Here is a 25,896-nt window from a genome sequence, read left to right as displayed (position 1 = left end):
TTGATTACTAAATCATACGCTCGTCTCACACCTGCCTGTCAAAAGTCACGCGCACACGCACACGTGCAACATGGATTTGGCAAGCTAGATATGCCTAGACCGAGAAAATTCATCTTTCCTTTCTGATACAGTGCTTCAGTGGACAGCCTTGAGTACACACACGAAACAGTGACAAAGGCAGAAGTGCCAATAGAAAGACGTAGACCCGGATTTCACGCGAGTGTCATCGTTTTAGAGCGACTCGTTGTTGGCCTTCACGGTTAGTAATGTGGAATTGCCGGGAGGAGGAAAAATAAGATTCCAACTTGACAACCTGCGTGTGGTCCAGGGAATCGCGCTGGTGTGGCCACCTTAGAGTGCCTCGTTGTCAGCTGTGTGTGCGCGCACGTTACACTGAGAGATGCAGATGCGCCCGTTTTGAAAAAAGCTCCACTTGATAGCCAAGGTGTAGAATTTGAGCTCTCAAGGTCATTTTAGAGCGCCTCGTTGGTGGTAAAGAAGCTTTATACCGATATATAATATGTTTTGCGACTCAAATATGTAGGCCTAAGAATGGTGCTCGATGCAGCTGGGTGTTGTTTTTACGCATGACATGCTTTCATAATCTGCGTGAAAGTGGGCAGAAGCATCGTACCTTCTGCGCATAGATCTTCGCGTCGGGAGGATCCACGGGACTCTGCGCCACCCCCTCGTCCAAACTGTCCTCCACAGTAAGACCAGACACATCATCCAGGATCTCCTCTGTGGAGGACATGCAAACATTTTGCACAATATGTTTAAGGTATTCTTACAAAAAAAAAAAAAATATGAGGGATAATGAAGGTTGTCAATTTCCTCCTTTGGATCTAACTGTGCACGTCTTTGTCGTTTCTAAGTAAATAACCTCCAGCTGGAGTGCTTGCTTCCGTTGCTCCTGACATGTGACAGCATCTCATAAATATTAATGAGCTTCCTGCATGTTAATTACCAAAATCATAAAAAGCGGTGCCCTTGCGTGCGGATGAAGAGGACAGGTATTGAATTAGCATTAGCTGCCATGTCACTTTTCAAGAGACCATCTGGAAGAAGGTCAGAAAAATTCAACACGCCACTTCTAAATCAATACAAGCGCATGCAGGGAATACAAAAACGACTTCAAATATATCACAACAGTTTGGATCTAACTCTAAACCCTAATTTGAAACCCCAACACTCGTTTGACACCATAGCCCAACCCTGAAACCCAAATTCCAAGTACTTCCTGACCTTGGCTCTGTGAGAAGATGTCGGTGGCGGCAGCGGCAGGCTCTGTGTCAGTGCGTCGGGGTGGCGGCGGTGGGCACAGGGCGGCGGGGTCCAAGCGGGGTAGGGCGCCCACGCTCAGCGTCAGGGCCTGGCAGGCGAACGCCGCTCGCATGTCGTCCATCTGCAGGGCGGCGGCTGGCTTCCCGTTCAGCGTCAGTATCTCGTCGCCGGCTCGTACACCTTGAGGCGGCGGCAGCGGGGGGCACACGGTCGATATTAAGTAGTTTGCAAAATAAAACTTTCGTTTCAGAAGATGTCAGAAGCGCCCCCTAATTTGGAATGCTTAACTTTTTGAAACCCTACTCTTAAACCATCATCGGGACTTGAAACCCTAACTTGAAAACCTAATAACCTCACCACAAGAAATCTTTCCTTTAGCTGACTCCCATACCCAAACTTGAAAGCTTGCCAGGCCAATTTGAAAAACTTACTTTTGACTGAGACACTACCCTACCTCAAAACCCAACTTTCCAAAAAGTCAACTCAGAGTGAACACGAACATCTCGAGCCACCTGCTCGCCTAATTGACAGCCAATTAGCAGTCAATAAAGACACAGACCGCTCACCTGTGCACACATTTTGCACACAAATGTCACATTTGGCCTCAAGTTGTGACCTACTTGTCTACAATGGGAAATGTCAGCTGTTTGGTGGAGTCGTTTTCGGACCGAAAGAAATAAAGCCCCTAGGCCCTGTGCGGCTGCTGTGCGCGTGTGACTACATTAAGAGCGACGGCTCGGCGTAAAGCCTGCAGTGTTGGCCTGGTTTTCTTGCGTGATCTCTTTCAGTCTCCGCACATTCTTCTCAGTGGATCAATGGAACATGCTGGCTGACCCAATAACAATGAGCGTGTGTGTGTGTGTGTGTGTGACTCAGCAGGATGTGAAGTTGGTGTCATGCTTGGCTAGCTGGTCTCAGTACCTTTAGCGGAGGCGAGTCCACCCGCTTTGACGTCAGTGATGTGAAGCCGCTGGGTGCCGTCCTCGTCCAGAACAGACACTGAGAAACCTGAACATGGAGGGGATGGGGGGGGCGACAGACATGGCATTTAAAATTCTAAGGCTTTCCTCAACATGCCTCGAAACCCTAAACCAGTTTTTACCTTGTTTGAAATGCGAACCAAGGCCTGAATCCATAATTCAAATCCCTATTTTGAAAACTCATTCTTCATTAACTGAATCAGAACGCAAGTGACAATATCCAGCGAGTGACGCGCACAGCCCATTCGAGTTGCCGCGGCAGCCGAAACTGTCGTGATCTCTTTTGTTGATTTGGGCTATTGACTTTCATTTTGTTTTGCCTCGTCTTCCTGTGTATTCTGTCTCGTCATGCTTGTTGTGTCCACCTGTGTCCATTTACGCAAGCGCTTGCGTTAACCAATCAGCTCCCTCCAACCCTTTGTGTCTTGCCCTAGGTGTTCCTTGTTGTCTCGTTAATTTGGTTGTATTTAGTTCCCTGTTTGTTTTGAGTTCTTGTCGATTCATTGTTCATGTCAGTTGTCAATCAGCGTGTTTCACTCGCCTCTTTGTTTACATTAAAATTCACTTTTGAGTTACTCCTGCCTCACTTTCCTACATTTGGTTCCTCCTCCACGCAAAAGCTGACAGGAATGCAGCAATTAGTTCCACTTGAGGTCAAAAACGCTCACTAACGAGCACCGTCCCAAAAATCAATCGGCGACAGCCGTTTTGAAGGCGAGGCCAGCCTACCATAGCCCAGCGTGCACGACTCGGCTCGGTCGAACTGGATCAGCCTGGTGGCTTTGGTGCAGATCTCCATCTCCTGGTACATCTGAAAAACAAGAAACAAAACGGCGTGACGGTCATCACGCTTGAGAAAGAGATTCATGTTTTATTCAACATGTGTGACAAAGCAATGGTGAATCAAGGTCGCGAGGGTCAGTGTGTGCGTGTGCGTGCATGCGGAGAAATAAGAATGAGATAAGCGTGAATGTTGATCAAGGAAGATGAAGAGCACTCCAGGTGAAGGAGAAAATAGCGCCTTAACGATACAACGACATTTGAATGTCTCACCACATCATAGATGTCTTCATCATGTGCGGGCACATAGAAGAGCGTCCGTCCATCCACGGCCACCTTCATGCGCAGGTAGTGACCTGAAGGGTCCAGTTTGTTTTTCTGCAGGAAGAAATCAACCCTAAACCACTTCTGAAGTAACACACAGGAATTCCAAAAAGGTTGGATTCTTATGATCACCTTGCAGACGGCACTCAGGACCTCCAGCGCCGTGTCGCCAGGCTGCACCACGGCCAGGACGGGCTGGTCGCCAGGCAGGCACACCCAGGAGGGAGCCAGGCTCTCCGGCAGCCACACGTCGTTGTCCAGAGACACCTGGGGAAGACTCTTCACCGAGCTCTCCCTCTCCTTCTGTAAACAGGACCAATGAATACATACATAGTAGTTTAGGACAGGTTTCTGGAAATACTCGATAATATAGTCATTTTTCGATATAGTTCCTAATATTAATCTCATTGGAGAGCCAATGTAAGCTGCTGGTGGTCTTAAGCATCTGGAGGCCTAATTACAAAATCTCATTTGTGATCCCCTTGAGTTCCCAAGTGGCTTTTAGCTTGTGTGCGCGCCAATCTGTCAGCCCGGTCCGCATCAACAGGACCTCACACATGCTTATCTTTCCGATCATATCAGGTGACAGCTTTCACCATCTTATTTTCTGTTTCCCCCCTTCACTGATACATTTTCAACAGACGAGGGGGTCCGCATAGGGTACCACCCCGGGTCCTTGAACCCCCCACCACCACCAGCTCAGCTCAGCGCCATCTGGCCCATCTGAGATGCTTCCGCGCCGTCAGTGGGATTTGCCAAAAAACAAGACGGGAAAAAGCCATCAGCTGCGACCGTTTGGAAGCGTTCCGCACAGATGTACTACTGTAGCATCCGAGTTTTACAATCCTACGACTAACAGGCTGACATTTTGTGTCGAGGCGACCATTTTAGGATAATTTTTGAGCTTGGCCTTTGCAAAATTTGCATTCTTGAAATAAAACAAAACGCTACACTATACTTGCTACACAAGGTCTTGAAAATTTATCACCTAAAGCCAGTTTAATTCGCAATGTGAACTTTAATAGGCATGTCTATCAAGACTAGACCCACAATAACCACAAGGAACCATGCCCTAAAATAGAGATTCAGCTATTTTGCCAAAAGGTTAGGTGAAGATATGAGATCAAAATGTCCCTCAGTGGGATTGTCAGGCAGACAAAGACCTCCGAGACCCCCTAAACTCCGGCTCGCCCCGAGCGAAGGAAAAGAGGAGACGAGTAGGTGCCAAAGCGGGGTTAGGATGTGCTGTTTTGACAGGCAGAAAAGATGGCTGGGAATAAGAATAATTGCATTACGTGTGGATCAGAAACCAGGGTGGTTTGCGAGAGAATTAATCCGGCAGATAGCGTCAAGTGAAAGACGTAACCTCAGAGGGATGCGCTCGGATGTGGAAGGGTTCAGTCATGGTTCCCCATAATAAGACAAAATAAAAAGAAAAAAAAACACAAAAGGGATCTGGGTAAAAGGAGGTGGAAAATGTCGGCAAGCTGCTGCTTTTGGCCTCAGGGCAGTGGAGAAGCTTGTAATCCATTAAACATGCGCAAAGACTCATCAGATGCTCCAGTAAGTTCGGAAAAAGACACATGTCCTTAGCCTGGAGACACGTACGCACCAAAAATCGTGTTTGGACGGAAGCTAAGCAAGTCTGTGGCTAGCACTAGGGGCTAACGTAGCAGTCAAAATGCTCATCTGGGTACAAAAATATCAAATAGCGCCAACCAGAACTAAAGCAGTGCCAGTTTTAAGCAGCCACAGACTATCCAAATCAAAGCCCCTTGCTCACAAAAAGCTTCTGTCAAACCAACAGAAACACTATGTAGCTATCACAAAAAAAGAACTAAACTGGAAACACCATTATTCATTACAAAAAAAACCCAACTCAACTCAACTAGTGATATGAATTTGGACAAAACGTGCAGAAAATGACAACAAAATCAAGTCAAATCTTACAGATTTGTCGCTGGCCGAGTCTTCATACGTCGGTTCCGTAGCCGCTTTGGTCGGCTCAGCCCCGTCAACAAACACCTGTTCAGATGTAGAATGTACGTTGAGCACGTTGACAACAATGAGGCGCTCCACAGAGTTGATTTGCGGCCACCTGGCTGATGGCGGGGTGCTGCGCCTTGGACTTCCTGCGGGAGGCGGTGTCGATCCCCCACAGCGACGAGAAGCGACTTCTACGTTTGCTGAAGGTGCGAGAAGGCGTGGCCTGGCTGCGCCGCTTCACGCCCATCTCCGTGCGCGCAGACACCTGAGAAAACGCAGAAGGATATTTCATAAATTTGAATTTGTTATCCTTTTATACGAGCTTACGCATCACGTGTATTTATGATAAAGAAAAAAAATACTTTAAAGGGGAAAAAAATATGTACCGTACTTTAAATACGAATATAAAAAAAATGAAATGGTATGCATAGAATTGCTGGAAAAATTATTTTTGTGGCAACGTTATTATACCGCAGAAAGCGTCAGGAAGGATTTGAATGCTTCACAATACTGTCTGCAAATAAAACGGACGGTGAGGGGGGAAAAAAAAAATCAATTGTGGGTTGATGTCTGACAGTGCGAGACAGCGGGGAGTAGAGGGGGGGCGAAAACGGGGGGGGCATAAGATAAGGAGACAAATGAAGGCAATGGAAAAGGAGGGAGGGAGGAAAAGATGGGTTCGAGAGAGAGGGAGTTAAGCCTGTTTGCTGGGAAAGCGCCTCAGGGATGCTTCATATTGATCTGCCAATCAACACCATCAAACTATGGTGTGTGCTTGTTCGTGTATTCTTTGTTTCCTGGACAACATGCTCTTCTTTCCCGTAAAAGCAGCACCATCGTTAGTAACTGCTGACTGAATAAGCTGCACGCTGCTTCACCATTATCGGGTCGCATGTGGCAACCATTCCACCTCCTGACAACAAACATACAACTGTGTCATTTTCTGGCGTGTGAGTGGTACCAGCGCATGGAAGGACGACACGGAGAAAATCCCCAGGCGACCCATGGCGAGCTTGGTGGGCCGCGAGGCGAAGCCCAGCAGGCGCTTGGGGTTGGGGGGCTCGCCTCCCTGCAGGCTGGCCAGGTAGCAGCGGCAGCGGAACAGGTCCATGTGGAAACGCTCCAGATTCTGCTCCCACAGGAAGATCTGAATGGACAAAAGGCCACATCGCTTGAACGGCGAGAAAAGAACATGGCGCCTGGCTCGACGAGTGAGATGTGGGAGTGGGAGTGATGATGATGATGAAGCTCACGACTGTGCGAGGCACAGCAAGGTGGGCCGTGGGAGGTGAAACACACAAAATGATAAAACAGCTCATTTATATAGTGCTTTGAGACATAGTGCGACAGTATACAAGGCCGATTTGGAAGGTTGTTTTAGCCAATCAGACCCAAGAAAATTTTTAATTCACAAATGTAATTTTTGAAATTAATAAAATATTCAATAAAAACAAAGTAAAAATTTACATTAAAAAAACAAAAGCAACCGAAATACAATTAATTTAGACAAAATAACACTGAATAAAAAATAAATAAATAATTAGAATATATATAAAACAAAATAAAATTACAATTAAATGAAAACTTTTGTACTAAAAATGGTTACATCATATTTTGTTGTCCCCTACTGCACGTTTTTTTTTAATCGTACTGATAACTTTCCGAAAAAGTTGCATATTTTTGTATGACCAAAATTGAAAATTTGAGTGTGCTGAATATAAAAAAAAACAAGCCATTTCTTTTCCCAAGAAGTCATGTGCATGACAAAGCCAACAGGTGGCGCTAATAGTCCCAAAGCCCTTTCAGCCAACCAAAAGCTTGAAGACGTCCAACAAATACTTTTGGCCTACCTGCTCCAGGATGGTCTTCCGCTTCTTGCCGTCGGTGACTGTGGACAGCTGCATGTCGCCCATCTTCTTCATCTTCTCGTCCATGTCGATCTTCTGCTCCAGTTTGCGGATCTCGGCACGGAGCAGGCGCACCGTGTCGTCGCGGTGGTGCTGTCGGGCCAGAGCGGCCGCGCACGCAGAGTGTATCGCTGTGATCCAGTTCTCTAACTCCGTCTGGCCCGAGGTCTGATGGGAGACAAAACGCAAGCCGTGACGATGAGGACTTCACGGCGACAAACACAACAAAATGTTTTAAATTACAGCAAATTATAATTACAAATGAAATAACATTAATTAAAGAAGCCCATTTTACAGGTATGATAAATCAGAGCAAATAGTAGGTTAGACCAATAGATGGAGATACAGTACATTAAATAGGTGAGTTTAAAAAGTCAGGTGGTATGCAAATGAGGTCCGGATGAAGATGTGCAATAGGGGCAGCGGTCAGGCAGCCTAATAAGATTTCCTCACGCCGTCTTTTGTCTCCATTTGGTTGAGTGTGACAGATGCCGACGTACAAATGACAAATTGTCATCGCTCACAATGCTCAGCGACAGCACGCCCTTTAACCACGTCAACGTACCGGACGTGCCGTACATACTGACAAGGGAGAAAGGCGTACCTGGAAGAGGAAGGCGTCTCCGGCCGAGTTGCTGAGGCAGAAGACAAAATCCTTCTTGGGGTGTTCGGGCACCGCCTGCACAATGGCGTTCTCGGCCCACAGCGCGTGTTTAGGAATGCTGGTGTGGTCGATGCCCGAGCGACCATCCGACTCGTACAGGAACAGCGTGCAGCCTGCAACGCACGCAAAAAAATGCCCATCTGTTCTTTGTTCACAGTCAATACATTTCTACAGTTCAGGATGACTAATAATAAAAACAAGGCTGAGCTGAAATACTTTTTGTACATTCTTCTTTCAAAACACGCTGTAACTAAATAGTCTGCTGCCATCTAGAGGTCGAGAGTGGAATTACACCCAATATAAAAGCGTTAACTATACCTAAAAAAAAAAAAGAAAAACAGTTCCAGGGCACATACAGTGTCAGCATGTCCTCTGGACACGGTTCTGTAGAAGTGATTTATTCATCTGCATGAAGACGAGGCAGGCGTTTGTTGTGCATTTCACAAGGATGAAATGGATTAGACGCACACACGGGCGTGAAATTAAACGAGGCAGAGGACGGATAATGAAAAACACACAAAGACGCACATCGGAGAACCCCGCTCAAGGTCACATGGACTTCGCTGCGTTTTGGTTTTGCGTACCTTTCAGCGAGACCCAGTAGTGTTTCCACTTGCGTCTGGCGGCCGGCTCCACCTTCTTGCTCTTCTTGTGCACAAGGAAGTTCTTGACCGCCAGCGCGCCTGCCTTGCGCACCGTGCTATGGGCGCAGGTCGACGCAACGGCCGACTCCGACGGGTAAGCGCTGCTGAGCGTGCCGCTGCTTTGCTCGTCACTGACCGCCGAATACGCCTCCTCTGAGCGGTCCTGGCCTCGGTGCACCTGAAGGGGGACGAACGAGCAGATAAAAATGAACATTTGTCGGAGGTTATGCATACTTATATAAACAGGCATTCGTATTATGTCTCTTTAGTTTGTTTTTCAAAAGGAATTATGTTGAACCCCAACTTAAACCGACCCAGATTTGATTGTCCAGCTCTTTACGGAAGTTCTCGTAGACACCTCCAGCGCCGCCTCGGGCCTCCGCGACGCCGGCGCTGCTGCTGCCGCTGTCGCTGCCGTTGCGGAAGAAGGCGCTCTCGACGGCCGAGTACACGGAGAAGGACGCCGACATGGCCTTGCAGCGCCGCGACAATGGCTCGCCGTCCGCCGCCGCCTCCGCCTCTGCTGCCACGCCATCAATGCCGCTGTCGCCATACTCGCTGCCCTCGTCCAGGGCGGCCGAGATGTCCTGTCAAAAGGATGCAGTATTGTGTGTACTTTATAAATGCTACATAGAAGGACTTTTTTTTTCTTTCCTAACGACGGGGTCCACCAACCTAAAGGAATGATGGGATGTCACTAGCATATAGAAGGAGCTTATTGGCACAAACAATGCGGCCATTTATATATGGTCTGTGTGTGTGCGCTAACACAAGTGTGCGAGCGTGAGTTTCCGCTGGAAAGTTTTCCACGAGAGGTTCAGTGTCCTCCTTAGAGTTCGTCTTTTAAGAAACTGTGACTCTTGTGTTCTTTTTCCTCCGTGTTTTGCGGCCTTGCACGGCTATTTATAGCTGCTACACATCACCCCTTGACACACACACAGCTGGCTGAATTTGAGATGAGTACTTAGGGTGCAGCTTGGGGCCTTTGGCAAGGAAGCTTCTCTTTTCGTGGACGTTTCTACTGATGTGACAAAAATTGGTGTTGCCTTATCTAATCTTCGGGTGACTTTTTTGAGTCAAACTGAGAGGGCAGCTTCAATGAATAATTAAAACAACAAGTGTGAACCCTTCTCTAAAAATTATTTTTAATATGCAATCAAAAACACATTGAATGTAAATTATGTTAACATGACAAATATAGACTGTGCAAGTTGATTGTTTACCTGCGTGGTTTGAGCACGGCGTCCCTGAAAAACAGGACGTGGCGGTGGCGCCGCCGCCAAGCCGAGCGCCGTCAGGCCCTCCGAGAGGCAGTGCGAGCGTCGGCAGGGAAGCGTGAAGGCACCGTACGTGCCGCCGCTGCCGTCTTCCTCGCTCGGAGACATCGGCCCCGGGTCGGCATCGTCGCCTCCGTCCCGCTCGGCATCTCTGCGGTGGCCCCGGAGGCCGACACTCTGGTGGCTGCACAGGTGGTCCAGGGACGCGGCGCGCGCAGCGGCAGCTGTGTCACACACACACACACGCGAGTGCAAGTATGTTTTAGGAGCGTTATATTCAACATGAAAATATTGTACAATCGAGGTGATTAAACGCTAAATGTGATGTAAAACTGCTACATTAGAAATATTTGTTTGTGCCAAAATAAACTGGAATTTGTAATTCAAAATAAAACTGAAAATTTTTATTTTCTACATTGTATATTAATTTCATGACCTTCCATACAATTTTCTGAATCGAATATTTTTATTATTTTTTTTAATCATTTTAGTAGTTTAATAAAAATCTTCAATTATTATTATTATTGTGAATATTTTACAATTATTTAATAACAATGGTATTTAATGGAGATTTTATTTAACATATTTATAATTTTATAAATTATTCAGCATTATTGTAATTATTGTAATTTATTCAGCAGAAATAAATGGAATCTGTCACACGAAGGTGGTGGTCGAGATTATAAAGAGATCATAAAAAAAAAAAATTAAACAATAAAGTTAGAAAAAACTAAATGTTGCACCTTTGGGTACTCTGGGCGGTCGGCTGAACTGCTCCTCTTCTTCCTCCTCCTCTTCCTCGCCTCCGTCCACCATCTCCTCCGTGCTGGTCATGTGTTCCTGGCTGAGGTCCGACAGCGAGAACTCAAGGCTATCTTCCCTCCACATGTCGGCCGACTTGGAGCGCTTCTTCTTGAAGCCGGACGTGTCGTCATCCGGAGCGCATGAGCTGTCGTGCTCCTCGGGCCTCAAGGTCATGGCCACGCGTTGAGACCAGTGCGGGTTGACGCCAAAGTTGGCCAGGCCGCCGTCGTCGTCGTCATCGTCGTCGTCCGGGGCGGCATCTAGCGAGCGCGGGATGCTGGGTGTGCTGGAGGAGCGAGTGGATGCCTCTGAGTTGCGGTGGCGCTCGGGCTGCTTGGCCGACAGGGAGTGGCGAGGGCGTCGCGTCACCGGCCGCTTGGCGGCGGACGACAGGCGGAGAGAGCGCGACGACGTGTGCTTACGGGACAGGTGGCCGGCTGAGACGCCGTGGATGGCGTTCTCGCCGTTTTGGCTCTCCACGTTTCCCATCATGCAGCTGCAGATTAGATAGGACGTTTATCAGTAAGGTATAACTTTTGGAGTAACATATTTTATGACGAAAAAGTTGGACATTCTGTTTTTCTTAATACTTACAGGACCAGACATATTTTTATACTTGCAATTTGATTTCAAACACAGATACACATAGAGCTAAAGGTTTTACGGCAAGCGCTTCCTATGGGGAGAAAAAAGTTCACCTGTTGTCAAGGTCTGAGCCTCAGCGCCATCTCAGCCTCACCATCTTGCAAGCACATCATTCGCCACGTCACGCATGCGAGGCGGTGCCAGACGGTGGTGCAAAACTGACGCTGACCTGTACGCAGAAAAAAAAATATTTTTTTTAAATATAGTATTAAACATATAATTACTAAATTAATTTCTAAAAAAAAGCTTTATGTTTTTTGAAAAAAGTTCTAAAATCTAAAAGACATTCTGTACATTAATAAGGTTTATATTTTACAGAAATTAGTCTGAAAAATGTAAAAAAGAAGTTGGAATCTTACAATAAAAATGAGGTATATATTTATATTATTTAAGTTTTAAAAAATTACGTATTTATTTCAGTTTTTTATTAAAAAAGAAACAACACTTTTTTAATTTGGGAAAAAATGTTCTGGAAATAATGTAGAATAGATAAGATTAAAAAAAAGTAATAAAAAGTATGCTACAAAGTAAGAAAAAAAGGCATTTTACCGGAAGAAATTCAATTACAGTACTTGTTTGAATAAAAGTAGCATAATTGAAGAAAGACATTTTTCCCCCCAAGTTTTCCAAGTTACTAACGCAAACGAAGATATTTCCACTTCTAGCAATCACAAAGTGAAAAAGATTGACATTGACATTGACAATGTCTTAATGTACGACATCCTTCAGGTGCTCACCTCCAGGATGTTGTAGTTGAAGTCGTGTCCCAAAAAAAAAAAAATCAATAAAACGCGAGGATAAAAGAGAGAAGCACAAGCGCAGTACACCATGTCCCGTCAGGCCACATTTCTTTGAACTACACCCTGGAAATTCAGTTTCACCACAAACCGCTCGAGCATGTGCACACACGCCAACGCCAGCCGCTCTGCAATCTTGGCCGCCACAGAAAATATATACGTACGTGTATATTTTCTCCACATCCACTCAAATGCACCACAGAGCACGGCGAGCAGAATGAAAGGATGAAAGTGACTATGATGCCGCGTGATGCGCATGACATGTAACAATTCAAAGGCCACGGTGGAAAAGCGGCAACTTTATTATTCGTATGCAAACGGTGGAGTGTGACATCACTTCTGTCATTCATGATGTTACACAGCCTTGCGGCGTCACATTAAAGAGTAACGTTTGAAGGAGTTGAAATACTGCTGGTCTCTTCTAAGACCAATGGAAGATTGCAAGAAAAGGGTGTTAATGTCAAAGAAAACGTCTTTCAGTAGATTGCAAATAAAAAATATGGTTCATTTTTTATATTAATTATTACACATCACGAATTATTCATGATGTATTCGAGACAAAAAGCTAAGTTGGCAGATTCAAGTCATAGCTCACATGCACAAAAATACAAGCACAACTTTCAAAATAAAAGCACTTCATATTTTCCATTTGAAGGCCGTTCACAGACTGCGGAATGGGATCGATGTGGCACCCAGGCCAGAATTTGGCCAGGTCTCGTTTATCTTAATGCTAACAAACGTAAAAAAAATGAACAGCGACAATCTCGGAAACACACTAGCAGGGAAAACTCCTTGGTGGAGGTCACGTATTGAAGAAACTAACATAACATGCGTGTATCCATGTGTAAACATCACCCCATGAGAACTTTCTATTTCCACGCTATTTACATATACATTCCGCATGTAGCAAAGCCATGTGGCTCCACAACGGCATAAAAAAAAAAACAAAAAAAAAACAAGTATTGCTTCCCTCTACGATTGTTTACTCTCTTGTTGTTCCCTTTTCTTTTTACCTGCCCTCCAGCGAAGTGTATGAGTGTGAGTGTGCGTGTGTGTTTGTGTTTGTTTGGGGGGTAGGCGGCTATGAATAGACTGGAGTGCAAAATGGAAGCAGACGAGGAAGCTGGGTGATGGGGGTGAAGTGGATAAAAGTGCTTTTGCCTCAGCCTGGCAGTGCATTCGCTGGCACACTGTTACTGTTATTGTATTTTTTGGGGGGTCAGATGTCTCGACACTGGAATTTTTTGCATTGCCACTTTGTAGCTTGCAGCTTTTAATCACACCCACAAAATGAAATATTGGCTCGTTGGTTTGTAACAGCTGCATGCAACGACTATTTTGTAGGCGGCAGCATTTATTTATACCAACTATCTAAATGGTCCTCATCTGCACTCGACAAAAATAAACATTGGCATTTTTTAACGTTGAAATTCTGAGGTAGCAGCATTTATTCATGAGAATTGACGAGTTCTGCTCATTTATTTATTTATTCTCATCAGGTCGTTTGATACAATGGAATGACACCAGAAAAAAAAGAGCCTTTCATTCTTGACATTCTTGTCTGGAGGCTCCACAATGTGACTTTTCCAACGTGGCTTTTCTTCTGCATTAATCATTTTTGCAGCTAGCAGCTTTTATTCAAGCGAACTACTACCCAAGGCACTAACTACCTCATCAACACAACAAAAAGAAACACTGACTTTAATTCTTATTCTTCTCGACTGGTGATTGGACAACAATGTGAGAATTGCAAGACCTTTGAACGGCTGATTTAAGGATTACGTGTCATTATTACGGATCATTTTAGGCCTTTGTTTGGGCAATTCAAACTCAAGGATGAATGCTAGGAACGTTGTTCAACGACGACGCTAAAAGAGCTGCTCACAGTCGACTGTCAACCTGTCAGTGTCTCAGAACGCTTACGGCAGACGAAACGCTCTTGCGAGGAAAGGTTTTTCCCCAAACATGCATACTTATTATTCCAATTATTGTTATTTGTTCTGCGGGCATGCTTCTCGGTGTACAAATCTGGCTTTTTTTTTTTTTAAAGAAGTGTTCCCAATGTGAATCACTCTTGTATAACGACACTTTGCACTCCACCCACAGCCATAAATCATCATCACAGAGAGGTGTGCATGACTAAGCGCCATCGCCTCCTGGAGCAACAACAAAAACAACTTGCACCAGCTGCGAAAAATGCTTGTTTGAATTAGTAGCTTGGCAACCGATTCTGAACCTGTTAAATTCTTAAGGACTGCTAAGTGTTCGTTATCACCAAAGTCGTGGTTATAGCAATCGGGTTTTAACGTCAGAAGTGGCGCCGGTAGCCACTGAGCTACTCAACTTGGTGATTATCACGTTGTGGATCAAAACGAGCTACGAGTTCAACAAGATTGTCCCAAACATGCGTTCTGGCTCTCTCCTGTGCCAGGAAGGAAGCCACGCAGTCATCTCATTTTGAACTTGAGCACCTGAACGCTACAGAACTGCAGGAATCTGGTCGGGAATCTGCAGAGTAGTTTTACCAACAACGATGAAGCCATTGTAACATGAGACCGAGGCAGCTTGACTGATTTGTCCTGACCTCGGCGTACACCCTTGGGCCACGTTTGCTCAAAAAGCCACTGGTGCACTGTACAGAAAAGCCAGAAGCCGGTTCGGAACCTGCAAAGCAATTCTAATAACAGTCGTGAGCTCACTGAAATACGAGACGTTGACAGCTTGACTTATTTCGTTTGACCTCCGGGTTCACCCTTGGGCCACTTTTGCCCCCGTGAAGCCACAAAAAGCCACTGACGTAGTTTCTGGGTTTGGTCTGCCTTGGGGCCTTTTTCTGCACCTTTGACATTTCTCACAGAGTTAACTCTCCCGCCTATCACTGCCCATTAAAGTAAGTGGGTGAGGTTGACGGGAGCAGGAATTCCTGAATGGGACAAAACTGGGATCTGGGAAGGATCTTCTGAATCATGACGTCGAAATTCAAGCTCAGACATGCATGAAGGCTTCGCTACGAATACCTACATGAAGACGAGATCTGGGATGTACGTCAAACAGGCTCCACACGCAGTCCCACTGTCTGAGACGTCAGTGGTTGGCTTCCCAGCGAGGGAAATTAGTTTCTTATTCATCCTTTCGGGATCTGACGAGTCGTCACGCGCAAATCGTCGCTCCCCCTCCCCATTCCTCGCAGCCTCCACTTCTGACACACAAACGGTATCCCTGCTGCTGAAATCAAACAGTATTTAAAGCTTTATCAGTCCGGCGTTGAGTGGCACAACAAAGCTTCTCGTTTTGCACATAAAAGTAGAAAAACACTCGGCGGGAGTCGGGATTAGCGTCACAGAGTTTGAGACGTGCGATTGCTGCCAATTGCTGTCCACGAGCCAAGCCCGTCTCACGGGAAAATGTGACAGCCCGTCCTAATTCCCGATGGCATCGTTTCTGCACGCCATTTCGGGGCGTGACATGCCACCGCCGCCATCGTCGTGTCATGTGGCGTTTAAAGAGCTGCAAAAGCCTCGTCAGGAATAAAAACGCGGCCAAATGGGACAGCTCACGCCGACTGGACGTGGGACTGTTTGGCCTCAACTGAGGTCGGCAATTTTGTTGTCTTTGGAGATCAAACCACAGAGTCGAAAACAAGCGGGAAAGGGGTACAAAACAGCATCATATGAGGGTCAAAGTATCTGAGGATCAAGTGTGACGATAAGCGCTCACTAAGAGCCAATTCCCTCCACTCTGCTCCTCAAGTGGCACTAACCTCATTAAAGACGCTCCCACGTCTAACCGGCAGATTACGCCGCACGCTTCTCAGTGCGGCCCACTGCCGTCTGCGCTACGGTACAGTCGAGGATTACCATAATTTAAAATAAAAATCCCCTCAGGCACAAGTACCCCCGTTGAAGGAGGGCGGTGGGGCGTGTGCGTCTTACGACGCTTCGCTACCTCAGCGTAGATCCGACACGACAAACAGCAAAGCTTAAAACCACCACGGATGATAGAGTCGCCGATTTGGAATGGAACGGGGGATGAAGGCAGCTTGCTAATTTGCTGGCTTGGTGCGTCGAAACAGAGGGGGGGGCAGCGGCTGTGTGAAATGGGTTAGCAGAAAAAAAATCAACATGAAATCGGAACGGTGAAATTGACTTTCCAATATTGACAAGCGGGCGAATGTTTGAACAGAAAGCGAATAGGGAGACTAAAACAACGCACTAATTTCGAGCTTTGGGAGTCGTATCCATGGTGTAAAAGTGTGTGAAAAGAAGTAGCGAAAACCATGACGCAGAATGGGGCAACTAGAAAGGGAATCGTGGACGATATCGACAAGGAATGCGAGGACAAAGAAGACTTTCCAAGTTGCCAGATTCCCAAAAAAAAAAAAAAACAAACCCTGGCATGAATTTTGGCGTGAAACAATCTCTCTCGCAAAACTCAGTGAGACACAAGGCCTTATTTTAGGCCAGCGCATTTTCACACGTGAGAGCCCTTCTCCACAAATCCACACGAGTTTAACCCCGCTGCCGCCGGCAGGCAGACAGGTGCGCATGTCAGCAAATTGCGGGGCAATACCTGCTGTTCCGCTCGGTTTCCTCTGAAGAGTCGGCGACATAACAGCGAGGCTGAGTGGGCGAGAAGGCGGGATAAGAGGGTTTTAGGCAAAAGCTAGACGTGATGGATGCGGGGTGGGGGTTGGGGGGGTTCGATGGTGTTGATGGACTGATGAGAGGCTGTTAGAGGGAGGAGGGGATGGAGTTGGGAGTGAGCAGGTAGACTAATGAATGATGTGTGGGGGAAGGGGGATCGGTGAATAATAAGGTCGGGGGGGGGTTTCTTGTCGGTGGTGGTTACGCTAGTGACTGCGTCCATGTCATATGTAAATGTGTTATCCTTTGGAGTAAATCAAAGAACAATATTCAGAATCGTCACAAACAAAGAAAAAAGAGAAAAACAAAGCATCTAACACTGCAGCTCTGCTTAGCTTTTGGCTACCATGTCACCTTTTTAAGGAAACTGACGATGGGGTTGTCGGTAGCGAACAGACAACTGAAATATAATAAGTGGGATTGGTACATGCTGAGAACTTAATCCGGGGGGAGAGGAGCGATTTGGTGAAATGTGAGCTAACTGGATACAACAAGGCGACACTGTTAGCGCTCAGTGAATGAGGCAAAAACTGCTGAGGCTCGGCAAAAAAAAAAACTAAAAAAAAAACTTTCCAGCTGGAGAGAGCACGCCACGCTCTGGCACGGTCAGCAAAGACACGGAAGGAGGAAGAGAGAGGGTCTGAAAGGAAGCTGACGTCAACGACAAAAAACATCGACAGTGTGTAAAACATGAGTGGATTTCACAAAAGTGCATCCCACCAAACTAATGTTGGCGGACACAAGCCGGGAAAGTTATCTCCAATCTGATCAAAATGACGCAACAACCAACGGTTAACAACAGAGATGTTGATAGAGGACAATATGGATTTGTCACCTTCACAACAAAAAGTGCTGATGATGAGCAGAAGCAAGAAAAAGGGACTGGGTTCATCTGTTTCTAAAATCACGGCAGAGCTACAGCTATTTGAAGACCGTTTTTTGAAACGTGCTTCAGGCTTCTTCAAGTTTCTCCCTGCATTTTGCACAAAAACTTCAACAACAGGATAACATTTCGCTCTTTTCACTCTGAAATCACTCCGTCACCAAGTCTCCTATTGCATTTACCGCCTAATGCAGGCGTGGGCAAACTACGGCCCGGGGGCCACATGTGGCCCGTTAGACGTTTTAATCCGGCCCGCCGAACTTGAAAAAAATTATATGAATAATTTAAAATGAATTGTATTTTTTTTCTCCGATGAGGTGAGGTGACCAAAACACTCCATCCATCGGCTCCCGGTCCGGCCCCTCTGTCAAATTTTAGAGCCGATCAAAAAGTTTGCCCACCCCTACCTTACACACTGCCATCCGCTTTGTCGCCAGCTCCCTTGAGCACCTACCACTGTCAACTACACTCTTCTGTGTGGAAAACACAGCCTAATAAATCTCGGATAGACCAAGTTGGCGTAAACTCTGCGAGAAAGGGGATTAAGCTCCTCTGTTATCTACAACAAAGCAGGTGGCATGTGGTAGTAAAAGAAACATCTAGGGGATGAGGGCGGAGCAAAGGAGGGGGTTATCTTCGCACGTCCCCGCACCTGAGTCAACACAGCTCTCACAAACAAATTGAAGCCGAGACAGAGGACAATGCCCCCGTGGCGGCGAGGAACTCTCGGCGAGAATGTTGCAGACAAACGCCATCCGACTGGAAAGACTCGAACACAAACCAGCGTCGCGGTTGCAAAAATTTATGAGGTATTCTTAACCCATTGATGCCAGCGCTGCCAAGTTTTTTTTAAGAGAAGGGAACGTGAGCACACCCACATGCCCCGCCACCCTTCTTCCTCTTCGGCGCGCATCTGCCGCTTTTGTTTGCATGTTTGCTGGCGTTCTCGAGGCGTGGCGGTCAGGTGCAGCCAAATGGCGGGCACCTCCGCCCAGTATCATTATGATACTGGTTTGAACAAATGGTGTACTGCACAACACTCGTTTATAATAAACTCTGTGTTGGGTTTCTGCCTTCCAGAATTATTTGAACATGATCCTACTTTCACTCGCAGTCACTATGCACTTATATTAGTTAGTGACGGGCCTTTGTCACAGTACACAAAGAATCATTCTCTAACTTTTACCAAGTGGTAAAGCAAATAGTACCGACTAACCCTTAATTGGTCCATAAGGTCATCTAGAGGAACTTGCTTTCTAACAATTCCAGCTTCTTTGTGACATTCACAGCTCGAGCTCTCAACAACGTCACTGTACATATTTTTCTGTAATTCTTTTCCAGAAACACAGATAATGTAGTCCTGGACAAACCGAATGGATGTGGTGTTGCTCACAAACATGTTTATTGTCATTGTACTCGGTGTACGAGATTGGAGTGCTCCCCTCGCCAGTGCAATATAACCAATAATTTAAATAAATATATTAATTAAAAATTAAATCATTAAATAAAAAATATATAAAATAAATAAAAAAGTCTGACGGGAAACTCAAGTCGTCTCGGTTCAACACTTCACCAAACGCCTTCAAAGATAGCATGCAGGCCAGCTTTTTAAAGACATCTTGGGAGCAAAACAAAAGTGGATGATGTTGGATCCAGGTCAGTGGGTCCATTTCCTGGTAGAGAGCGCGCACACATACACATGCAAACGCTCACACACTCTTGCTTATTGTCGGGCTTCGTCACAACGCTGAATGGAGCCCGGCCTCTCGGTGCATTAGTGACCTGCACGAGCGCAATGTGACACAGACACTGAGTGGCGGGCCTGAGGGTGGCGAGGACAAAGGCAACGTGACCCTGTACACACACACGTCTGAAAATAAGCATGACACACACGTGCCTAAAAGGAAAACTACATGGATGTATCAAACAACACAAGAAAGAATCGAAAGTCAACACGGCATAGTGCAAAGCCTTCATCATAGCTTTTGGAGAGCAGCGTCTCGCATCACTTCCAGGTCAACAGGCGGGAGCGCTAAGAGGAGATCAAAGTTCCTTTTGCACATACAGTTTCAGCAAAATTGATGCATCGCTGACATTTGCCTGTTTTCACACATTCTGCTCCCAGCTGCCAACTAGCCTCTTTCATGCAGTTGTGGCCTGGGTGCATCTTTTATGCCACTGATACGACCTTTGACCCTGGAAAATAGCTGGTCAGATTGTTGTCCACTTCAAATGAGAGTGTCCACTTGGCTGTTGTGCGCTCAGGTTAGCAGCTGGCTGTTCACAGGCTAACCGTTAGCTTGTCTGTATGTTGAGTGCGCGTCTAGAAACGTGCTTATTACAAGTTTATTTTGCCGAAGTTTGTTCGATAAATCAACAAAGTCTATCCTTGACCACTTTTGGGAAGTACAATTCAACACGTTCTAATTTGCTCAAAACCTTTACACTGCCATCATTTCACCTCAGACAGTAAAAGAAAAAAATGTCCTTTATTAGTCCCACAATGGGGAAATTTGAGAGTTACCAAACCAAGAAATGATCACTTTTCATGTTGATGCCTTTCACACAGAACAGCGCCAACGGTGAAATAGCAAAGATGGGAGGAGGGAGTGTTCAACTTCACCTTGGGCACAGCAGATACCACTTCTGAGGCAGAAATTTGCAGACCGGCTTCAAACCCTCCCCCATCTATTTGACATGCTGCACGAAATACACTCAATTTGTGGCATCTTTACATGTGATAAATGTAATCAGTGTAAAAATGAAGCAAATTAGAGTTCAAATTATGGAAGTAGAGGAATGCACACACACACACACACACAACAAACAAGAGCATCAGCTAGCATGAGGACACACGTCAACACCGGTTAACGTTACACACGTTAAAGCTAATGAGTGGACACGGCAGGGCTACCACGCTGACAGAGGGATGTACGAAAAAAAACAGGAGGGAAGGAAGGAAGGAGGACACGAAGAAGGCAAAAGTCCACAGTCATCAGGAGTACACAAAAGAGAGGAAATGAACGAGGGAACGCACCCCTCCGCCCCTTCCCGCATCCATCAATCCTCAGGTCAAGTCATGCGGCGCGCTAGCAGGATGACAACCTGCGCAACCAGACCGGTCGCATCGCAAACCCACGCGGGCACGCGTGCACGCGGGCACGCGCACGTCACCTTCCATGAGGCGTGTGTTGCGCAATACTACCCTCACGCATCATGCAGCCATCTATCAAGCATATCTGCCGGTCCACAAGCACTCGAACCCTTGCTCTGATGAACATAAAGTAGAAAGATTCCGGCGCCGACTGTCAGCTCTGTCAAGCATGCTATCTCGACGACACACAGACACACACGCGCAACACAAACACGGCTTGATTACATGTGCGCAGACGGGGGCGGGTTCTTTATACGGAAGCCTTGTATTTGCTTAGCAGCATAAAAAAAAAAGAGGCAAGAAGATGAAAGGCCTGAAAGACGAGCTCATCGTCCGCCGTCAATATGACACATTTACGATAAACAGCATTTATAAATTCCTCGCATCCGTCATTATTGTCGTTGTCATTTGAAGGCATCACGACATTGCACGCACGATGCGTTCAAGGACTGCTGACTCGGGTGATTTGTATTAACAGCAAATGTGTGTTTGACGAGCGTCTCCGCTGCGCAAGCAAGTGCCTATTGTGCCATAAAACAAACAGACAGATCATTGATGGATTATTGATCGGTAAAGAGGCAAAAGTACCGGAAGGCTCCGTCCTCCGTGTCGGCTTAAACGAGCTCGCCTACTGGAGTTCTACGCACTATAGGTGACTTCGGAGCAGGGGCAGAGTATCAAAGTGGGTCACGCACAACACACACATTTAGAAACACACACGCCACAGGGCTTGCCTTCGCGAGTCCCATCCCCCCCCTTTATGCACACACGCACTATATTAGCTTTACTGTACGCACACAGAGCACATGGTTGTGTGACGGCGCACACACACCCACCCGCCCACACACACTCGTTCACATTGACAGGGATAATCAGAGTGTACGAGATAATGGCTTCTTTGCCTCCGTTCCGCAGCCCCGGGCTTCGCTAAGTCTGAAAACAAAGTACACACATTCACGCACACTTTTAGACACACACACACACACACACACGCAGACGTAGCAGTTTTATCCGCCACTATAAATCCTTTCACGGGTCACCTCTTTTGAAACACACCGTTGCAAGGCCACTAGGAAGTGACACATTTTCATTTTAAACACGACATATCGATCGACTATATTAGACGTTACATAAAACACATCATATGCTGTAGAAAATGTCAAATAATCCGATTTATTGATGCATAATGATAATAAGCGAGAGTTTTGGGGACTTTCTGGGGGGAATACTGAAAGAAGAAACAGCATGAAACATTTTTGCATCTTTTTTTTTTTTGCTGTTCCTTCTGGACTCCTCATTCCTCAGTAAGTCACGCTAATATGAGTCACTCTTTGTAGAGGGTAAAGAATATATGCCTGTGATAATTGTCATATCAGTCTACTCTTCTTGTGAAAAAAGTTGAGTCACTGCTACAACACAGCACTTGCAATTTTGAAAAAATAAATAAGTAAAATGGGCGCTAGGATTTTTTCAACACATTTTCAGTTCAAAGGTGCATTTTCGGGACTTTTTTTTTGGAGCACAGGTGGAGGTAAAAAAACATTTAAAAACAGCCAACTTTCTTTTGTTGGTGCCAAAACACATCTTAACACACCATCTTGAGTATAAATGAGCTTTCTGCTGGCACAAAGTACGACACTTTATACTATACATTTTTTGGAGCCTATGCACACACAGAGACAGGAGCGGGGGCACGAGAGGTAAAAGCGTGCCGAAAATCGCCAAATGAATTTTAATTCATTTAATTCACCATCTTGAGCATAACGGAGCTTTGTACTGGCGCGAGAACACGCAAAGTGCATCAGGCGGGCTGTCAGTCAGTCATCATGGCAGTTAGTTATCGTCCTCAGCATGTATGTGCGTGAGCCACTTTTGAATATGAATGATTGATAAACACTCGGCCCACTGAGCATGCACGTAAATAAATGAGTAGTGGTGCTCGTGCCTTCACGTTAGGATTATGCCCCCCCACACACATACACACACGTGGTTTCATGTCACACACACATGCTTGCAGTTACACACACACACAGACACACGCACATGTACACAAACATACATACACACGGGTCGAAATCCCTCCCAAAAGAAAAGCAGTTGGAAATAAAAATAAAAAGCATGCGGCTGTACCTCAGTGCAGCGGCTCCCCAAGATGAGAGAATCCAGGCGTTAGTCCCGCACACATCAAAGCGCACACATGCTGCCTCCTTGCACGCCCAGATCAGACTGAGAGCTGTGTGTAGAGAGAGACAGAGCGAGAGAGTGAGAGGGGTGTGTGTGTGCGTGTACGAGAGCCCGCCTACCGACACACACTTGCACACGCCTCCCTCAATTCGCAGTGGACTGCCAGCATGTGTGTGCGCGTGTGTGCGTGGGGGCGCGTGTGTGTGTGTGTCCTCCCTTTAATTTCAGCTCATTGGACTTGAGAGTAACCCACCCTACACACAAAGTGAGTGTGATTTTTTTTTTTTTGAGGGATGTGGGGGTACAGGCAGGCATGTCAATGATGAGTTTACCGACAAAATAGAAACCACACCAGAAAAGACACGAAAGGTCGGCCATTTGGGTTAAGAGCGACCATTTTGGGGTTCTTCAATTAATCCGTCTTGTATAATAAATGTTTGTTGGTTTTCATTGGAGGTCTAAATCATCGGCTAAAAAAATTGAGATGTTGGCTGAGAGAGAACAAAAACAAACTTAGCTAAACGGAGATTACGTAACAAGCTGCTGATCTTCATTGGCTTTGTCAGCCGCGCTCAAACTCCGAGCTTCTTCATCGACCGTTTTGACAAAGAAAATGTGGCGGCCGCAAAGTGCAGGGAAGGACAGCTGCCCTTCGACACTTTTGCCCAAACGTAGCCATCGTTTCATCCAGCACGTACGCGTGTGCTTTCCCCGAACGTGACCCTCTGCGGGGGTCCGGCTGCAACAGGAAGTAGGCGATCGAGCGGGATGAAGCGGGGCTTAGAAGAGCGGTTCCCACAGCACTAGCAAAACACAGCCTTATTGGCTTGTAATAGAATTTACGCCAGCTGTAGCATGGAGACCATTTAGTGGATTAAAGGCCAACCATGGTGTGCCGCGACAAGCTGCGGCGCTAAAGGCACAGGTGGAGAATCGTTATGTAAGAGCGGATGCCGGGCAGACGTGATGACGTTCATCAGTTCGTATTGTTTGGGGATTCCGGCCTATTGCGCCACACCTGAGACCATCCGCCGCCAGTGGCACTCGCAATTCGGCGGGTTGTCATTTCATGGAAAATTGCAACTTTCCTAACTTGTGTGGATTAGTTCAAGTTGAAATAAAAATGATTTTAAAGTGATGAGTGGAAAATAAATAAAGAAATATTTTTTAGCAAACCACCGCGCCTGTGGAAAAACAACTGGAAAGAGATGGCATGACTGACAAGTTGCGCTCGTGGGCACGCCCCGACAACCTCGCGATGAGCTGTTACCTTGGAAGTTTGCTGAAGCGATGGCGGAATTTCCCCACTACGGAACATAGAAAAACGGTTATGGGGGCAGTGAAAGACATCTACAAAGGCAGTGAGCTATCCGGCACCGAGTTTGTTCAGCAGCTTTGCCGGATAAAATCCCAATCAGCCGCCATGCAAGTAGGCTGAATGCATAATGTACACATTTCTATACGGCCGGGCCAAGCAAGACAACACATGCACGTTTGCTTTCTCGTATGACACGGCGGCTTGCCGAGTTCCGCTTTTGCCCCGAGTCATGTCAGCTAATCCCTGTCTGGCCAACTTATATTTTCCATTAGCGAGGAACACCGCCGTGCATTCTAATGCGGAGGCAATAGTCCAAACACTGCGTGACTCGTTTTTAGCGACACTGCCGCTAGGAAGTGAAAGAGGAGTCAGGTGTTGTATGAAAGTCAGTCCTTTATGACCTGGAAGTGGAGGTTCAAGAGTTGAAGATCTGAGAAAAGGTTCAACCAAGGGGAAACAGTGAGACAACGTGGACAGAGAGGTATTGTTTTTTTTTTAAAGTAGTGCTTTGACGTTTTCAAACAGTGCATCAAGCTCTAAACCAACAACCATTCTTAGTTTTCAGTTAAAAGTGGTATCACGGAAACGTTGCTATGTTAGGCTAGTCGAGGTCACTGAGCCATTTAACCAAATTACCTCCCCCAGGGAGCGATGGCCAATAGGCCAATGAACGAAGATGAAACATTTACAAGCTCAACAATGCTATTCCACAAACCTGACCGTTCTTAATACGTCACCCGCTATTGAGGAATTTTACCCAACAGTTTGGCAGTCAAAACAAAGGCCGTAACTTGAAATAGCAAAAAAATAAATAAAAGCACCATATGTGATGTAGCAGCTGCTCTTTTTTTTTTTTTGCAAACATTATGCTAACCTCCCATCACATGCTTCTTAGCGCAAGGTCATACAACACACACATCTGCAGCCCGCAGCTACTCATGAATATTCATGAGGAGCCGCTTAGCTCATTAAAAGACTTCCGCTAACCAGGAATGCTGCAATCAGACAAGCTACGTGAACATGCAAGGCAAACAAACGAGAGACTAATTTTCATCACGTGTCCATTTGATATTTTGTGAGAAATCGGTACAATTCTCTACACGCATTGTCTGTTACTTCACGCGTTATTTCTGACTTTCTGACGGCCGATTGGTGTGTTGAGGCCTTTAACCACCTCAACCGCCGGCTCGGCAAATGGCTCTGAAAAACAACACTAAAACTAAGCATGCTGCTCAGACAATCCAGCTGTGCAAGAACATGGAAGAGGCGGGACAGGCGGGAATGTTTGCTTTCACCCTCAATTAACTTGCGGTTCTCCTCATTGCTCTACTTTCTGACAAATTTGCTCTATAAAAGACGTTTACAGGGAGTGTCAGCAAATTGTGTGCATGTGTGAGGTCAGTAGCCGAGCTTAGACGGGTGACACAGATAAAACGGCACTGTGAGAGTGCTCACGCACGCACACGCTGCAGCGTCCTGACCTCGTCACAAACACGCGGCCTCACTAACACACATCAGTGCTCCACATTTAAACCCAACGGCCCGGCCGCATCCCAACATCGACTCGCAAGTGCGAATTGAACTCAACGCATCGTCCACGTTGTCGCACAAGCTTACCCACG

At 46.3% G+C, this 25,896-nt stretch overlaps 1 protein-coding gene across 2 annotated transcripts in view; it reads right to left on the bottom strand.

The window, feature by feature from the left end:
* The window catches only part of tiam1a (TIAM Rac1 associated GEF 1a), a 32,853-nt gene extending 9,837 nt beyond the window's left edge, over positions 1 to 23,016 (bottom strand). The window contains exons 1-17 of one of the 2 annotated variants that reach the window (XM_088279333.1): positions 22,903 to 23,016; positions 11,349 to 11,464; positions 10,590 to 11,146; positions 9,793 to 10,070; positions 8,884 to 9,156; positions 8,510 to 8,747; positions 7,866 to 8,038; positions 7,205 to 7,429; positions 6,316 to 6,501; positions 5,467 to 5,619; positions 5,319 to 5,393; positions 3,501 to 3,671; positions 3,318 to 3,422; positions 2,994 to 3,075; positions 2,206 to 2,292; positions 1,246 to 1,464; positions 635 to 741 (exon numbers count right to left, since the gene is read on the bottom strand). In XM_088279333.1, coding sequence (XP_088135459.1) covers positions 635 to 741; positions 1,246 to 1,464; positions 2,206 to 2,292; positions 2,994 to 3,075; positions 3,318 to 3,422; positions 3,501 to 3,671; positions 5,319 to 5,393; positions 5,467 to 5,619; positions 6,316 to 6,501; positions 7,205 to 7,429; positions 7,866 to 8,038; positions 8,510 to 8,747; positions 8,884 to 9,156; positions 9,793 to 10,070; positions 10,590 to 11,142 — 2,925 coding nt within the window. In that variant the 5' untranslated portion in view covers positions 11,143 to 11,146; positions 11,349 to 11,464; positions 22,903 to 23,016. Of the gene's footprint in view, positions 1 to 634; positions 742 to 1,245; positions 1,465 to 2,205; positions 2,293 to 2,993; positions 3,076 to 3,317; positions 3,423 to 3,500; positions 3,672 to 5,318; positions 5,394 to 5,466; positions 5,620 to 6,315; positions 6,502 to 7,204; positions 7,430 to 7,865; positions 8,039 to 8,509; positions 8,748 to 8,883; positions 9,157 to 9,792; positions 10,071 to 10,589; positions 11,147 to 11,348; positions 11,465 to 12,032; positions 12,254 to 22,902 lie in introns of those variants that run through there. The other variant, XM_088279334.1, reaches the window with a different exon arrangement.
* Between the last annotated feature and the right edge of the window lie 2,880 nt (positions 23,017 to 25,896).

The sequence above is a fragment of the Idiotropiscis lumnitzeri genome, chromosome 17 (assembly GCF_059441095.1).
Source record: "Idiotropiscis lumnitzeri isolate Australia: NSW breed Sydney's pygmy pipehorse chromosome 17, RoL_Ilum_1.0, whole genome shotgun sequence".
Taxonomy (NCBI): domain Eukaryota; kingdom Metazoa; phylum Chordata; class Actinopteri; order Syngnathiformes; family Syngnathidae; genus Idiotropiscis; species Idiotropiscis lumnitzeri.
Note: the sequence above shows the minus strand (reverse complement) of the source record. Positions and strands in the feature narration are given on the sequence as shown.